Source organism: Misgurnus anguillicaudatus, chromosome 10 (assembly GCF_027580225.2).
Source record: "Misgurnus anguillicaudatus chromosome 10, ASM2758022v2, whole genome shotgun sequence".
Taxonomy (NCBI): domain Eukaryota; kingdom Metazoa; phylum Chordata; class Actinopteri; order Cypriniformes; family Cobitidae; genus Misgurnus; species Misgurnus anguillicaudatus.
In genome coordinates, this window is record NC_073346.2 from 20,331,525 (window position 1) to 20,350,000 (window position 18,476).

Consider the following 18,476-nt stretch of genomic DNA (forward strand, 5'->3'; position numbering starts at 1 on the left):
TGAGATGAGCCAGAGGGGCCCCAGTGTTATGACATTTTATAAAGTGTACCAAATTATATACACTTTATATATTGTTATTATAAAGCTATTAATTTATTAGAAATGATGTGTAATCAAACCTCGGAAAATTAGGCTACTAACCAATATCACAATTTTGTTTAATTCGAATTCTACATTTTTATGTCATGAATTTTCCACTGATTTATTTACGCGTAAATAAGGCTGTAAATGTTAACAGGGTTATGTTTTGTCAATCAGCCACTAGATGGAGACAGTATAAATGGCTTTATAAACCTGCCTCGTTCACATATTTTATTGCACGAAATGAACTCAGTAAATAGTTAAATGGCATCTAGTGTAGCTTTTGGAGGATCGTATCATAATTATCGTAACATAATCAAATAAAATAACTTACATTGAAAAATAGTAATTAACTAATTGTGGTAGCCTTGTGGAAAGGAAATGCACAAAATGTTCTTCAACTCGTTTTAAAGTTCCCATTTAGGGGAACAGTAGCAGATGCATAGTAGCCACCCCCACCCAAAACTGCAGCACAAATGCACGTACATGTATATGCTCTTCACTTCATTTAGACGGTCGCTTGGAGTGGATATACCGGGAATGGGATCTTCAGCGAGAGCTAAGAAAAACTTTAAATTTTTCCGCGTTTATGCCCTTCAAAGACTGCTCTTTATCATGAGGGAATAATTGCAAGCGAAACAAGAACTATTTTACTCAAATGTGAAGAATTATAGTTGAGACTGTAATAAGTTCCTGGAAAGAAATACGAATGGGATAAGCAAGTTTAAAATATTATATTCGGAACATTTCCCTAAATTAATTTGGCAGATTTACATCTAATATTTTTTATCCAATATTTTCAGTCTAATTATTTAAAATTTGTTTAAAAAAATAACCTTGTTTAAATCTTGTTAAATTGTTTTGTTAATTCGGATACATAGCCTTTATCAAAAGACTGCTAAATCTAGCTCTTGTTATACATGATTTATATGTGCCACGGTGTGTAATATTTTAGGAGGTGAATCGTTTTTTTAAGGGGTTGCGCGTGTGTATGGAGATTGGCGCAGGCACCTGTGCGCATTCATTGCATTTTATCAGAGGCAGTCATGGCGAAGTGGTTTAAAGATTTCCCAACTAGTCTAAAGACCGGATCCGACCGGATCCGTTCTGCTTCTGAATCTGGAACCCAGTCCCGTCCAAAACCGGTGCTGACAGTCGCCACTGGTTCGAAGGGGAGTTTGCGTAAAAATTCAGCAGCGGACAACGTTGTTGGTGGCGGTGGTGTCGGCTCGCTGCTCCATGGAAGAAATCGCAAAAATTCGGCCATTGAGCTTGGACGGAACCAATCAAGTACTGGTTCAACGAAAGACGGGAAGATATGGGAAATCCTGATCCCTGGAAAAAGTAAGAAGAATACCAAAATGGAGGGGTTTGAAGACCACCGCACACTGCGCACAACCAGTCTTGCTGATGCGTACATGAGCCGGATGATCAAGGTTAATGATCCAAAATCTAGTACGGGAGGATCATCTCCAGACAGTGAGAGAGCAAAGTCACCTATCAAAACAGAAACGGTGAGTCTGATGAAAAAAATAAAAATAACTATTTTAGTTTATAAAACACTATAATTTCCTAGAAAGATTTATGTTTTCTAAGAATGCATGAAGATGCAAGAAAAACAGTCCTGATATGAGTGATTTATTAGTGCTGTACAAACCCTAGAGAATTTTTATGGGTTTGTTTCAATACAATGTAGGCCTATACGCCTGTTTTCCCAAACACACTGTGAGAACCACATAAATATCTTTGTTTTGAAAGCTAAGATCAATATCTCTTTTCCAGCTCTTTGTTCAAGCAATATCTTCTTCCCCTACCCCCCTTCTATTTTTCTTTCCTCCACAATGTATCTCTTTTTTTATTCCCTTTTCAATGGACTGTTGTGTACATCATATCCAGTCTGAGTAGAGCATAAACGCAACAAACACAATGAGAATCTCCTTGCCTCTCTTCCTGTCACTTTTCATACACACATGATTCTCTCTGCTCACTCTATCTTTCTGGGAACACACACTTTTGTGCTTGTATACACACTCTTTTTTTGCACTTTTTGTTTCATTGTTTTTCATACACACACCCATTCTCACAAATACGCAAAGACTACAATGCACACACAACACAATGGCTCTGTCCCTTTCTTCCAGTCTCTAGTGTAGCCTGTGTTTGAAGAGTTATGTCACCTGATACATAGGCCGTATCCTCTCCCAGTTACGGACATCCCCTCTAGCTACACTTTGAACATAATAGGACAGAAATCAGAATATCCAGAGGGAGAATGAGAGAAAGAAAGAACAAAGATGGGATTAAGAACTAGCATAATCTCTGTAACTAGTAGCCTAAATGTATACCGAATCCTTAACTAGAAGATGTAACAAACAATTCCACCAATTCGCCATATAAGATGAACTCTAGGGTTTGACTCCAAATGCATATATAACTTCAGCTAAATCTGATTCGTACAGAAGATGCATTGGTGAACGCTTTTTAAACACAGTATTAACTTCTGAGTGGCTATTTTGTTGCATGATCACAAATCATTGCTAAGTCCTTCTGCGTCTCTTCTCTTACTCCTAATAGATGATAATCTTGGAGGATTATGCAGACCCATTTGATGCAGAAAAAACAAGAGAACAGAGGGAAGCTGAAAGAGAAGGAGAGAATGATGGATACATGGAACCTTACGATGCCCAGCTCATTATTACAGGTACCCTTTTCTTCTCCTTCTTCTATATTTGTTTCATTTAGTCTCCCTTTTCTTTTTTTGCATCTAAAACATTATTTGTATGCACCAACATTTGCCTGTGTGATGATTTTTCCAAAACAAAGACTTAAAAACACAAGCAGATTTTCAGGGATTTAAAGTGTATGAAAAAATCACAGCTCCCTCTCTCTCGCTCTTTGGTGGTTTCCACGGTGACAGTGTTGTGCTGGGACAATGGGTGCAGTTTCCTCTTTCTTCTTCCTGTTTCCTGTCTGTGTTTCCTTTGCCCCATTCTATGGACAGGAAGCTGACCCCTGCCGTCCCCCCAGTATGCCTGGCTATGTGAGAAAGACCCCCCAACACATCCCAGAACTCAGGAAGTTGCATAGTAAGCCAGCCAATCACAGGTTTGGTCTGGCTTTCCCCTGGTATGATCATTGTTTTCTCACACAATAGGCCAGACACAAAGTGACAGCAAAGAAACAATGAGTGAAGAGATGGAGCTCCAGCATAGCCGTGTTGATGTTAAACTTTAAACGTCAGAATAAATTGGTGCAAAAGCTTGTTTACTGGTTTTCCATATCTATAAAGATTAGGTTAAAAGGCTACATTACTATTTTGTGCATGTCTGTCTCAGACAAAATGGTCAAAATATGTACACCAGTTGTCACTGGGGCTGTACTCTTTCAAAAAGTACAGCTTTGCACCTATATTAGTATCTTAAAGGTACATAATTTGGTACCAAATATATTCATATACGTACCTAATGGTGCATATTAGCTTGGGTATATGTAACATAGTGATTTCTAAATTTTGTAATAGTTGATATATGATGCTTATGCAAAAACCTTGTGAATTTGTGCATAATGGCTATAAATATCTGGTTTAAGTGGATAAAGTTTAAGTGTAAAGGACTTATTTTAAGAAATGTCACTTTAATACTTTATACGTATTTGAACAATTTCACTGTCTTTCACTGCAAAACCCTTTAAGTGCATACAAGCTTTTTTGCAAAAATCTCCCCTCCAAAAAAAATTTACGTTTTTGGGCAAGAAATAGTAAACAGTTGCAAAATCACTAAAGATGCAACTAGAAACACTGCAAATGATGAAAGTCAGAATGTAAATATTAAGACCCTGAATCACACATTAAGGGGTGCTGTGATCCATGTCACTGCCATATTAGAGTTGAATTGAGGTCCAAGCACTCACTAGGGACACAAGTTTGAATGTGATTCACAGTCTTTTTGTGCACCGTTGTCCATCAATACATCTTCTGTGCACTAGAGTACTTTGCTAAAAAAAATCTATTTGCCGTTTAGCAGATTAAGTTCCTGGACAGAGTTTAGGTTAATCCAGGACTAGGCCTTAGTATTATTAGAACATTTGAGTAGTTTTTATATACTGGTGTGCATCTTGAGACAAAACAGTGGCACTGATATATGTTAAGATGTGTCAGTACAAGGTGTTTTTAAATTAAGGCAACTGAAACATGCATTTTAGTCTAGGACTAGAATAAGACCTGTCCGGGAAACCACCGCATAATGTGGCGAGAGGATTCGGTTAATATCATTATCTCATTTTTGACGGAGGTGGCGTTTAGCTGAGCTTCTCTGTTCATAGCCCAGTTCTTATAATTGATCAAACAAGTTAATTTGTAAACTGGATAAATTTGTACCCTTACGCAGAGATTCGCAGACGGGGCTCGAAAGACTTGCTGAAAGTGTGTGTGGTGTTGAACGGAGGCGAGAGCGAGGGGTCTGGACCCCCACAGATCTATGATGTCCCTTATGAAGAAGTTCTTGAGGGAATTCCCTTGACCCGACCCGAGTCCGATTCTAGACCACCTGCAGAGTATGAACTGCCATGGGAGTGGAAAAAAGAGCAGATTGCTAGAGCACTGTCAGGTAACTTTATAATAAAATTATCATCTTTACTAGGTTAAAAACTATCAATATGCAACTGTGGTGTTAAAGTTATTTAAAAGTAATTTTATGACTTACTCTAGTGTGATATTTCTTTGAATATGATCACAGCTTCTTCTAACATCTGGGATAGCAATAGGGACTCACTATTTCTCATTATTACATTATTAGCAGATACCATCAGTGGCATTTGTTATGTTTCTGTCTATGTCAGCTCAGTTTGATGGAATGGACCGTATGTCTAAGGAAGAGTCTGGTTCTCCTGTTAAACAGCAAACCCTGAGACACAAAAGTTGGACCCCAAAATCTCTTCGCCAGAATCCCCCCTCCCCGACATCCCTATCATCGCCCAGTAGCACCCCAGACAATGAGACACCAATTGTTGACCCCAATTTGCCCCTGGAAAAACAAAGGTGTGTGTGTGTTTAATATTATTGTCAATGTGCTGATTTTATGCAGGTTACCTCATAATATATTTTTTTTGTTTCTAATAGTGCATATTTACCATACTACTTAATTATAGATTTTAGATTTAAAAAATTAAAATTTTACCGTAATCTCAGATATACAGTACAGTATTACCGTGGGTTCACACCAGCCGCGCTTTAGGCGCAAAATTCACGTCTACCGCGTCTAGTTTGCCGCTTGAACATTTTGAGTTTACGCGCTTCATTCGCGCATGAAATTCTAGTCATCGAGACATTTACGCAGAAATTCATGTAATGGGAGGGGCTTCTGCGACCCCGCTCACTTCCTGTAATCATGTCACTACTCGAGCAAGCTCCTGATTGGTTAATGTGGCGCGTTTTTCCGCCAAAGTTAAAATTTTTCAACTGCCGCGTTTGTCGCGGCAATCCTCAATTTGCGCCATTTGCGTGACCTAGACACGCGAATGAGGGGGAATCGCATCTATCGCGCCACACTAAATGCCTCATTCGCACTGCGAGACCTCCAACACGTCTTTACATTGACTTAACATTGAAATCACTCACGCTTGATGCCTCTACCGCGGCTGGTCTGAACGCAGCATCAGGCACATTCTGCCTATGTGTGCAGTTTAAAGGGATAATTTACTCAACCTCAAGTCGTTTCAAAACTGTATAGGTGTATTTGTTCTGCTGAATATAAAAGACGATATTCTGTAACCAAGCAGATCTGGGGCACCATTGACTTCCATAGCAGGACAAAGTAATACCATGGAAGTGAATGGTGCCCCAGATATGTTTGCTTATTAACATTTTTCAAAACATCTTCATTTGTGTTTAGCAAAACAAATAAATTTATACAGTTTTGTAACAACTTGAGGGTGAGTAAATGATGACAAAATTTTCATTTTTGGAAAAACTATCCCTTTAATTTCTATTTGCGCATCCATTTCTTTTTATACATACTGATCTTTCTTATACTGTTCATATGACATAATAATTTCAGTGCCTCCTCATGTTTCTGTAGTTGGTATCACGGCAGCGTAAGTCGTCAGGAGGCGGAAGCTCAGCTGCAGCACTGTAAGGAGGCCAGCTTCCTTGTGCGAGACAGCGAATCAGCTACCAGCAAATACTCCATCGCCCTTAAGTAAGCATGACTGCTTATGCATGTTGTACCAGTGTCTGATATCAAGAAAAAGCACGGCAAGCTACAGTACAGTAGCAGTCTTGCTTGAAAAAGCTGACGTAGATGACATAAGATCGTTGTAACCGCTGAGTCTATGTCTCTCTCTCTGTGTGTGTCTCCAGGACGAGTCAAGGATGTGTTCACATCATCGTAGCGCAAACTAAAGAGTGTGGCTACACGCTGGAAAAAAGCAGCTGTGTGTTCCCAAGCATTCCAGAAGTTGTACACCACTACTGCACCCAGCGTTTACCCTTTACGGGGGCAGAACACATGACCCTGCTGCACCCTGTACCACGCACACACTGAACGCGGTTTTCTGGTGCAAAGAAATGAATGTACAATACTGTGGTGCCTGCCAATGCTAGCAAATCACATGCCAGCAAGCCAAAGCGTAAAACTCGTTTTTTTTACAATGTGTATGCATATTGAAATAAGTAATTTAATAAGTGGGATATTTCTGATTTGAGTTCTATCGAAGCCAAAGCTTTTACTCGACACCAGGGAAACCACAAGAGAAAAAATATTATTTACAAATGCCAAACAACAAAACATAATTTACCTACCTTGTAACTGTTGTTGATTTTTTTAAATCTATTTTGTCTTCTCGTGTTCAGAGCCTATGAATGTGCTCTTAGTCAAACTCTTGGTCATCTTTATTATTGTATGTGCCTAAAGGAGTGAATCTCTCCCTGTCGCCCTCTTCTGGCAGCAGTGCCAAAATGCAACCATTCCTGTAACTGAAGATGTTAAGGGACATGGTTTTGACTGCCTCCAGCAATGACTGTGCATTTGTGAGCAGAATCTTTATTACAAATCTCCTGTGTTGATATTTTTAAGTTGCGTAGTATAGAATAATTATAGTTAAATTCTCATTTTGTAGGACGATCCCCAAGAGAAAATGTTCACTGAACATCGACTGTTCCTGAATAGCTGAGGTTAGATCATTAGTTCGGATCAATACAGCAAATCGAGCATGCCTTGTTCAACAGATAAATGAGTCATTGCAGTTAATTGGCTAATGTCCATGATAAAACTTACAATTGATTGGTTTAAGGTTGAAAATAAAAGACTTTACTGACCATGTAGGTATGTTTGACTTCAACCGTATGTGAAACTGACTGATAAAATGAAGACACTCTTGGTGATGGTGATTTGAACTTATGTCATTTTTAAGGGAAAAGGATCTATTGTAATGTTGAAGGTCTGTTTGTAGTGCAACAATTGTTGTTACTTATAGATGTTCACAGAAGATTTTGCCCTTGTACAATGTAAAAATGTGCAAAGCTTAAAATAAAGCGGATGATTTTAAACATGTCAAATAATGTTTTAAGCCTTATACGTTTTATTCTGTTTACATTTATGCATTTGACAGACACTTTTATTCAAAGCAATGCACAGTGCATTACAATTTAACCCACAACTTTATATGACAGCTTTTGTTTCTATTTGAGCTAGTCACATAACCACACACAATTACTGTAGTCCCTGCATTAAGCAACATATCAGAATGCAATAGATGAACCACAGCAGTCTGAGTGATCCTAATGAAGAGCCACTGAGCAGAGTGTGAAATCAATTTATTTCGGTAGGCCTGTTATTCATTGTCACATTGCCTTCCTCTCAAACTCCACATGGGTGCATAGGGTGCTTGTATGATAAGTTGTCAAGTCAAACAGCCTGCTATACACTATAAATTGTCCGTGAAGGACCACATGTCTGCCTGTGCATCATTCTCTGTTAGAATAGAGATTATGATGTTGCCATGACGCTAAGCCACGTTAGGCAGCCTTGTAAGTAGCTATGTATCAACGAAACAGGTTTTAGATGGCAGACTAAGATCTTGATCCACATAAATATTAACTTTTCAAAGCTTTAGTGTAGTTACTCAATTCAATTGAACTACTGCAATAACATGTGACCCTCTCTGTGAAATCCAGGCTAAAGTCTCATAATGTAATAATGAGATTAGGAGCATCACAGTTGGATTTTGATTTCACTTCAATTTCAATGTTTGACATGGCATTACTCAGTCAATATTTAATATATCAAAGTTATATTTTAATAAATAAATTTTCAATTTTTTTAATTCTCCAATAGTCACACCAACTGTAACTAATCAGCCATTTTTTTTTTCTGGGATAAGATATGATATTTAAACTTCGATTACATAGTTTAGCTTTAAGTAAGAAAATAACTGTTAAAGATTATTTTTTTACCCCTTTGCTCATGTTTTTGAAATGTCATAACTGGGTCAAAATGAGCTTGAGAGTGCATGGAAGACTGGCATACATTACACTGTGTGTAAGTTCATTATTGCTTGTTTGGGTGGCACAGTGGCTCAGTGGGTAGCACTCTTGCCTCACAGCAAGAAGGTCTTTGGTTCGAGCCCTGGATAGGTCAGGTGGCCGTTTTGTGTGGAGTTTGCATGTTTTCCCTCTGCCATTGTGTGTTTACTCCGGTTTTCTCCCACAGGCCGAAAAACATGCAAGTTAGGTAAATTGGAGAGACCAAACTACCCCTCCTCCAACTCGTGTATGGATCAATTTGTGTATGGATTAATTACCATGAATATAGCAATAGATGCTGGAATGGTGTAAAGAAAAAATAAAGAAGAAGAACATTGCTTGTTCATTTTAGTTAGTCAAATCAACAACAAAATAGCATTCTTCATGACAACCAAAGTCAGTCAGTGTGTCAAAAAAAATCACAGGTTAAAGAGAACTGAAGGGAAATACCGGAAACAAATGACGAGAGTCAAAGAGGAAGCAGACAGCGAGGGAGGGGGATAAGCACTCGGGGGCGTCCCAGTCTGTAAATAATTCAAAAAGAGACTTCAAGCACTTGGAACACTGAAGTTCTTTGACAACTCAGCTTTGCAGAGAGAGAGAGACAGAGAGACAGAGGTGCACACAGAATATGACTTCACAGGAAAAGACAGAAGACAACAGAGGAAGGGAGGGCTGTCAAACTGTAGAAGATGACGAGAGGAGGGCGGAAGTTTAGAAGAACACCAAAAATAAAAGCAGGAAAGGTCGTAGATGAAGGTGGTTAACAAGCTGATGCTGAAAATTGAGCATAACGCACATTCACTTGTTTTCTAAGATTCTGAAAAGATCTAATGATCTGAAAGATCAATGTCATCCTCTACAGTACTGTACATCATTTACAAATCATCAATGAACAGCCACATACACTCACCTAAAGGATTATTAGGAACACCATACTAATACTGTGTTTGACCCCTTTTCACCTTCAGAACTGCCTTAATTCTACGTGGCATTGATTTAACAAGGTGCTGAAAGCATTCTTTAGAAATGTTGGCCCATATTGATAGGATAGCATTTTGCAGTTGATGGAGATTTGTGGGATGCACATCCAGGGCACGAAGCTCCTGTTCTACCACATCCCAAAGATGCTCTATTGGGTTGAGATCTGGTGACTGTGGGGGCCATTTTAGTACAGTGAACTCATTGTCATGTTCAGGAAACCAATTTAATATGATTCAAGCTTTGTGAAATGATGCATTATCCTGCTGGAAGTAGCCATCAGGTGATGGGTACATGGTGGTCATAAAAGGATGAACATGGTCAGAAACAATGCTCAGGTAGGCCGTGGCATTTAAACGACGCCCAATTGGCACTAAGGGGCCTAAAGTGTGCCAAGAAAACATCCTCCACCATTACACCACCATGATGGATCCATGTTCTCATTCTGTTTACGCCAAATTCTGACTCTACCATTTGAATGTCTTAACAGAAATCGAGGCTCATCAGACCAGGCAACATTTTTCCAGTCTTCAACTGTCCAATTTTGGTGAGCTTGTGCAAATTGTAGCCTCTTTTTCCTATTTGTAGCAGAGATTAGTGGTACCCGGTGGGGTCTTCTGCTGTTGTCGCCCATCCGCCTCAAGGTTGTGCGTGTTGTGGCTTCATAAATGCTTTGCTGCATACCTCGGTTTTAACGAGTGATTATTTCAGTCAAAGTTGCTCTTCTATCAGCTTGCATCAGTCGGCTTCTGACCTCTAGCATCAACAAGGCATTTTCGCTCACAGGACTGCCGCATACTGGATGTTTCTCCCTTCTCACACCATTCTTTGTAAACCCTAGACATGGTTGTGCGTGAAAATCCCAGTAACTCTGCCACCAACAACCATGCCACGCTCAAAATTGCTTAAATCACCTTTCTTTCCCATTCTGACATTCAGTTTGGAGTTCAGGAGATTGTCTTGACCAGGACCACACCCTTATATGCATTGAAGCAACTGCCATTTGATAGGTTGATTAGATAATTGCATTAATGAGAAATTGAACAGGTGTTCCTAATAATCCTTTAGGTGAGTGTATGTTCACATTAATCCTGTTATCCTTTTATTTTCAGTGTTATCATCTCTTCTTACTGCTTCTGATCTCCAGGACTGTTCCATTAAGCTTGTATAGTAGTCAGAATATGGAGTGTATTATATTATGGGACAGCTGAAGTATATTCATCTCTGTATGACTCATTACTGTGAAAAAGCACTACGGTGTGAATAGGACATGAATACCTACGTAACAGTCAACCAGTGAGTCACCAGTGACCAAGCTTTTACCTTCCTGCACATTATTTCTGCCTCTTTCTTTCCATTCTACTTTCAATGTTTCCACAGCTTTTTTGCAATCTCTAGTGACTTTCAGAATGTAAAGCAGAGGTTATCCATAGGAAGCCCCCAAGAGAACATGCAAAAATAGATATTTTAGCCAAAGGGTGTGAGCGGGTAAAGAAAGAGAGAGAGAGAGAGAGAGAGAGAGAGAGAGAGAGAGAGAGAGAGTGCCAGACAGAGAATAGGAGACATGGAAAGCTTGGGGAGACCCCATTCTTTCCCTAAAAGTGAAGGTTATTTCTGGATTGCTAAGCACAGAGTTTTGACAGAGCAACTGTGGAGCCACTGGTTGAATGGCTAGTGACTGACAAGCAGATAAATGCAGTTGTGATATGAAGATGCTAGTCAAGAAGCTACCCAAACTTCGTACCCACCGACCCACTCCCCTTTGGCTTCATAAAGGCCAAAAGCTCTGTTGGGTGAATTATAACAGAGCAAAAATGTGAAAGAAAAATATTTGACATAATATATTTGATATTTGTTTAAAAAAAAAAGATTGTAAGACCGAATTTCACAAACAGGGACACATATACAGTTGTTTGTCACATCTTAATGTATGAACCATTAAAATTAACCAAAGAAAATAAATCATAGTTTTATCATATAGTAAACGTGTAGTAACAATGTTTTTGTTTTTAATAAAACTATGTTTTTACTACAAAAACATAGGTTTAATTATACAACAAATACATGATTAATTTGTGCTAACCATGGTTTAATATGTTTTTTGTTTGTTTTATTTTTAGTAAAACCACACTTCATTCCACCACAGGACACAATGCAAGTGTTCAGGTGGGAGAAATGACCTTGTAAAAAAATGACAAGTGTTCTTATGAATTGTATGTAACCGGATGTAGGCAGAGGAAATCTGAGGTATGCCTCCATCCCACCCTCTAGGCTCCATTCCTCCTCCGCCCACCCCTTCGCTGTCATCTCGTCGCATCTCTTCAGTCTCTCATGCACCTGTCTCATCATAAAACCATGACAACTCACTCACGGCGGAAATTTAAACGTTTTGTAACACGGCACCACTGACGTAACAATGCCAGGTACCGAATAACGTCGAGATAAGAGAAAAATCCCGTCACCGTGTCGACAAGCAATCGCGCGACCTCCTCGCCGAAGTCACGCTCCGATACGCAACATCACACGCGTGCCAAGGGGAGAGCGTTTTACGCGCGGCAGATGCGTCCCTATCCTCGCTGAGATGATGGCTCTGTGGACGCTCTTCTGCATCCTCGCCATTGTGAAAAGTAAGTTATCTGCTCAACGCTTTTATTCATTGATGCACGGCCGGGTCATATGTAATTATCTTTTATGCTGATTTTGGTGAGAATGAATCATGTGTGTGATATAAACAGAGAATAACGCGCGCGCTCTGTTGCCTCACGCGAGTCTATACGATCACTGTTGATGCCTATAATGTCGTAATATTTCATTTGTGCATTCCCTTGTGGTTACAGATACATATGTGTGTGTGTGGTTTTTTTTTCAATGCGTCCTCTGAGTTCCTCTGCGCAGAGCGCGAGCTGTAGCTATAGCGCGTTAATGTGAAATATCGCGCTGTTTCCTATTGTGCCCAGAAGTGCTGAGCAGCGTTTATGGCATTGAATGATAATGCACACCATTATTGCAGTGAGCCACAACATTTAACTGCCAACTGCAGATGCTACAGTGATTTTTAGAGGCACTCTGTCTGGGGTCTCCCTGTTTATCAAGATGACATTTATTTTTTTCACTCATGCGTTACCTTATAGTTTGCTTGGTACTGTATGTTGGTTGTTTTAAATTATATATTTAATATTTGGTATGTCCACTTTTTGCAGCAATTACGGCAGCACATCTCTCTGGCATAGTGTATTTCCTTAGATCATTATCAGCAATGTTATTCAATGCCTTCTGCAACTCAAAGGAGACAGTAACAAAAATGACATAAATTTCTTTATGATGGCCGCCACTGTATCTACAGTCATCATTATGATATATAAAGCACAGCCATTATAAGGAGATGACTACAAGCAAATGAGTACAAAAACAAGTGGCCTTCAGATGTGTGTTGAAAGGGTATTATGGGGTCAGATGAGGGTCCATGCTCCACCATCTCACATCCAAACAGACCACAACCCTCTTAAAAATCCAAAGTGTAAAATGTGTAAAAATGAAAGATATTCATTAACTGCGAAGGACCAAAGCAGTTCTTACTAGAATTAACAGATATACAGCGTAAGCAATTATGTAATAGATAAAGTACAGTCATATCACAAAGCAAACCCCTTTAGGATGATACAAAATGCATTTACTTCACAGCATGATCCTCATCATTGCCTTGGGTAAATTGTATGCGTCTTCATAATAAGTCACGTGGCAGTTGCTGCTTCAGTGACAGCCACACAAACTTCTGTGTCCTCATGTGGTAAGATGGCAGATTTTAAATCATACAGTATGTGAGGGGGTTGCAGAGAAATGCTAACGGATATTTAGCTCCAAGTATTCGTTGGTTGAGGAACACGCATAGAAAATATACGGTGAATCAATATTCATTTCCTCTCACCTCATCCATTCTGCCCACGCGTTAACAGTAATTACTGTCAGCAACTCTGTCCAGGCTTTGCTACGCTAAATGTCCTGCTTTTCACCCACTCTTTATTAAGGGAGGAGCTAATTTGGCAGTGATTTGGACTAAATACAGACATGGCCTTGAGGGAGCGGTAAAATCTGACAAAGGCTGTTGTGGAGTGACGAATGGCTCCGTTTTATCCGCCTCGTGATCGATGGTGAAGACACAGAGGGTTAAGACCTCTCCACCTCCTGCATTAAAGCTCAGCTGGTCACTCGCGCACAGCATATACAAACCAAAGATTAGATAAATGATGGATGTTTTTAAGCTGGAAGCCACCTTGTTGGGTAGGAGAATGATCAGAGAGACAGAGCCGCTGGAAACGGATGGATGCCTACACATGGTGTAACAGCAGGCACACTGTGACTTGGAATAGTTGGCCAATAATCAGAGTGAGTAGTCTGTTGCTTCAAAATAGAGACAGATCTCAAACCTGCAGGGTTGCATACTAATCAAATTACACGTACTCTCAGGCGTGCCCATGCATGCATCATTGTCGCAGACAGAGATGCACATTTTGAGAGGTCAATGAAGAGCACTGAATGACTGGAGGTGGGGATGGGAGGTTCACCTCGTGTTCTATTTTTAGCATTTATCACTTACACCTCAGTGCACATACATACACACACACTTGTGACTCTCCTTTACTTTCAGTTAGACAAACTCTCTAAGGACTTTCAAGGACATTGCAGAATCCCTTAACAGCGCAGTTTTTATCTTTTCTTACATCCTTGATATGATGAGCTCAGATGCAAAACCCTCTAAGTGCGTCTGACATGTTTTCTGGTAAATTAGCATTTTTACCTGACTATATGAATGGATTGCGGTATTTTTGAATGGCCTGAGGCTGGGATTAAGCGGATTTGAAGCGTTTGGTGAACAGTGTTGGGTAAGTTTAAAAAAGTGATTAATTACTAGTTACTAATTAATTACATGTTCAGTCATGTTAGATTACTGACAAATTACTCTCTCCAAAAAAATTTAATTACTTTCTAAATAGCGCAACTCTCTCTCTCAGGTTTATACATCAAGAGTTCTGATCTTTGAAGGGCATACTGTAGGGATAATCAAGCTGATTGGAGTTGGACCGAACACATTCAACCGCATGTGCATCTGTGCGTACTGAAAATTGCTCACTTTAGTGCCTTTTGGTAGTTAAATTGTTTAAAATCACTTAAGTGTTAACATTTGCAAGCCTTTAAAACACGTGCAATTTATAAACTTTCACCCTATGTAAATGTACGTATTAATCAGCGAATCGCACGCGAGCCGAACCGTGGGTCTGCACGGATCAACTGCGATCCGTTACACCACTAATTAATATTAAAAAAAAAAACATCTTGAGTAGATATTTACCTCTTATGATTGAGCATTAGAGACTTGGGCTTGAGTAGGCTACTTGCTGGTGGCAAGCTTCTTATTTCTCAGATGAGTCAGTGACGACCAGAAGTGAACTTCTTGGAGTCAGAAATCTTGTCAAAGAACAAAAAAAATAACTAGTATTTACCGGTTACCATTATTTTAAATAAACTATTCTGTTCCGGAACATATATTTTTCTGGTTTCGTTTCTTTTCGCGTTACACTGTCAGTTAGGGGCGTCATCTGATACGGTCTCGTTTACAGGCGCTGCAGCTCCCCCTTGTGTTTTTTAGAGAGATGTGCAATCATTGCGGTGATCTGAAATCATCGCAATGAGGTCAAACAATCGTGGTAAGACGATTTTTTAATCATTGTGACAGCCCTACTAGAGTACCATTATTCTTATTAACTCACCAAAGTATTTAAAGTAAGAAGGATACATTTTAATCCACTATTGAATTATATATAATTGTTGTACAATCCATACACAGTATTTAGTTCAATTACGGCAGAAGTAACTACGGTAATCAAATTACTGGAAAAATAAGAGTAACCCTTTAAAAAACAGTAACTAATTACTTAGTAACTAGTTCCAGAGAGCATTCGGTCAATACCATTATCTGATTTTTGGTGTCTAGCACTAGCAGATTTAGCATCTGAGCTCCTCATTATTTTTTACTCTCTATTTTGCAGTTTCATATGGATTCTTTTTACACATTGACTCCTCAGATCTTTGTGACATGCTACACTGAGCAAATCTAGATAAGGAGGAGATGTTGTTCTGCAAACAGATTGTCCTACTACAATATGTTATATCTGATCTACCATCAGATCAAGTTAAATCCTAATGCTTTTCCATATACTTCAGTCACTTGTTCACGTGCTACTATTTTCAGCTTTTTACTGTGTGTTTTGTTGTGTACATTTGTACAATGTATGTTCATGTTTTAGTTTAGTTTATGTTTTAATAATTTAAAGTGTTTAGAGTGGAATGAATGTTTGACATATATTGCTATGATATGAATTGACATATATGCTAAAAACAAAAGCATGACTCAGCGAAGAACCTTATGAATATTGATAACTTAGATTGTTCATTCTGTGCTCATCTCTAATGCGTTTGCCGTAATGTTGCTCCGCCAAAGAGACAAGCTCATATTGTTTGTTGCTTTCAACCCGCAGTCATCCCCGTGAGTTTTAATTTAACCAATGCTGGGTTGTTTTAATTTATTGTTGGGTCAAAAATAAAAATGTTCTGGGGTAATTTAACCATACAGCTGGGTTTGTCCCTTTTTGACCCAACACTGGGTTGAAAACACCTCCGCATTTTTACAGTGTACTGTATTTATCCTTCAGTTTTTGTCTTTCTCTCTAAGTAAGAGTTGAAAACTGCTGAGAGAGATGTAACAGTGTAATAATGTTAATAAAGAGTACTGTACGCTTGATAGCACAACCAGTTAACCTACTGACAGAGAAATCATAACAGTAAAAAAAGCATGAAAGAGACCAAGGGAGAGAGAAAGTAAGTATAGTGAAAGAACAGTATAGCAGCTGCTTATTTTATGATAAGCATTTCTCAGACAGAAAATACTTTAGTATGAACTTTATATGAAAATAAAAAATATAGTTTGAATATAGGTAGTATGATTAAAATTTGGACATACTACATCCGCCATATTTGTCACATGAAATACGTTGTCATAACTTGGATTAAATGCAATTTCACCAGAAGGAACAGCTGTTTTCCTCATGTATTTCCATTTGAATAGAGCTGCTTCCTCTTCTTTTTCTACTTTTTCTTTTGGGTTACTCCTCTACCGGGGTCACGGGATAGTAAAGTGTCAGTTGAAAGCACATTTCAATATCTTTCCAGATGTAGTATCTCATTCGATTGCTTTTCGCCTACTGTCTTTAGCATACTATGAATGCGGACGTACTACCAGCCTCTAATACAAATTGTTGCCCTCTAAATAGTATAGAAGTAGGCAGTGGCGGCTCCTGACTGCTCATCCGAGGGGCGCTAATTCAAAATATGTGTTCGGAGTGTTTTGTGTGTTGCTCGTGTTTTCAAATTATGTGTTTGTTACGTCATGTGAACCATGTGCATCACGTGTTTTGTCAAAATAATTGCGTGCTTCACACATGTCAAAACCGTTTATTGATAAAAAAGACGCTCACGTTCACAAATCTGGCAAATGCGAGCATCTATTTTATCATAAACTCTTTAGACGCATCTGCAGCAGGCACTTATTTTGACAAGACACGTGATGCACTATCACTCGACGCGCGGAACACATATTTTGAAATTACGAACCACACACATAACGGGCTATACATGTTGTGATGAACTTTGCATCATGTGCCCTCAAAAAAGAAGTCACAAGAAGGTGATTTTGTACCTTTTATAACAAACACACAGTAACTAAAATAAAAATTGAAAGTGGAAAATTGGAATGTTGAACAAAATCTTCTTTTAACTGGTTATCTTCAATGTTCAGATGTATCAATATCCAATTATCTGTCTTTTTTATTTCCAGATGCGTCCAATATTTTATAGACTGGCACAAACAAGCCATTTATGATAAGCCAAGAGTCAATCAACATAAGATAGACTAATTGCAAACACTCAATTTTCAAAACTTTATTTTTTATTTTGTATAAAGCTTACATTGTACAGCGGGCAGGCAGACCCATAAACAGCTGACAGGGAGAATGTGAAGGAATCCTTTATATCATATTTCAAAGAAGGCACAGTGGTTTTCAAGAAAAATAAGAATGGCAGCTTTTAACAAAGCTTTAACACATGAAAGTTTGCCATGACATTCAAGTTTTTAGACACAAACTGTAAGCTTAGATTTTGATTAAAGCATCACAGATGCCCAAGTTCCATTTATGACAATGACCAATTACACAGCAATTTTACATTTAGGTTTATGCACAGATGCTTTTATTCAAAGCAACTTGTGCATGTAGCAGGGAACCGAAACCCACGACTTTTGTACTGCTAACACATGTTTAACCAATTGAGCTACAAAGTACAAAGTACAGCTGAAGAGAAAAACAAGACATTTATCATTTTTAAGAAATAATATTTCATTCCTTTACAGTGTCTGCATTGTTGTGTGAGGTGAACCAAAATTAAAATGAACCGACTTCCCTTGTGTTCATGTGGAATGGATGCAATCTGTGTCAAGCAGTAATATAATAGCTCTCTGTGGCCTGCAATTTGTTTGGTCTGTCTTTGGAAGCCTGTACTGTGATAAGTGTACTTTAGATGGACAGATCAATACCATTAGCATCTGTTTAAAACACAGTCTTATTCCTGTTGAATTGACCTCTCTCCCATTTCTTTCTTTAAAGGCATGTATAGCGGAAATGCAGTGAATAATATAGCACAAATATATTTGCTCTGCATGAAAAGGCTTATTTTCTGCAGACGTCTTTAATGCTTATTTATTATCTATTTACAGTTATACATAGTGAATTTACAGTATGTGACTAATTAGCATTTCTCTACATGCATATTGACACTTGAACCATGTATG

At 38.7% G+C, this 18,476-nt stretch overlaps 2 protein-coding genes across 3 annotated transcripts in view; both read left to right on the plus strand.

The window, feature by feature from the left end:
• The first annotated feature begins 563 nt into the window (after positions 1 to 563).
• On the plus strand, positions 564 to 7,636 carry she (Src homology 2 domain containing E). Its single transcript, XM_055209922.2, has 6 exons — positions 564 to 1,595; positions 2,656 to 2,782; positions 4,467 to 4,685; positions 4,918 to 5,116; positions 6,156 to 6,275; positions 6,437 to 7,636. Exons 1-6 carry the CDS (start codon positions 1,128 to 1,130, stop codon positions 6,618 to 6,620), a joined length of 1,317 nt encoding a protein of 438 aa, XP_055065897.2. The 5' UTR covers positions 564 to 1,127; the 3' UTR covers positions 6,621 to 7,636.
• A 4,153-nt stretch (positions 7,637 to 11,789) lies between these two features.
• The window catches only part of chrnb2 (cholinergic receptor, nicotinic, beta 2), a 27,918-nt gene continuing 21,231 nt past the window's right edge, over positions 11,790 to 18,476 (plus strand). Inside the window, exon 1 of one of the 2 annotated variants that reach the window (XM_055209921.2) lies at positions 11,790 to 12,207. Coding sequence is in view for 1 of the 2 variants with exons in the window: in XM_055209920.2 (XP_055065895.1) it covers positions 12,162 to 12,207 (46 nt within the window). In the remaining variant the exon portion in view is untranslated. The remainder of the gene's footprint in view (positions 12,208 to 18,476) is intronic. The other variant, XM_055209920.2, reaches the window with a different exon arrangement.

What these genes read in the sequence shown, in the direction of transcription:
- she (XM_055209922.2), top strand. Translation starts at nt 1,128, where the DNA reads ATGGCGAAGTGGTTTAAAGATTTCCCAACTAGTCTAAAGACCGGATCC. An exon ending in CACCTATCAAAACAGAAACG is followed by an intron (nt 1,596 to 2,655) that starts GTGAGTCTGATG and finishes TACTCCTAATAG; the next exon opens with ATGATAATCTTGGAGGATTA. An exon ending in AAATACTCCATCGCCCTTAA is followed by an intron (nt 6,276 to 6,436) that starts GTAAGCATGACT and finishes GTGTGTCTCCAG; the next exon opens with GACGAGTCAAGGATGTGTTC.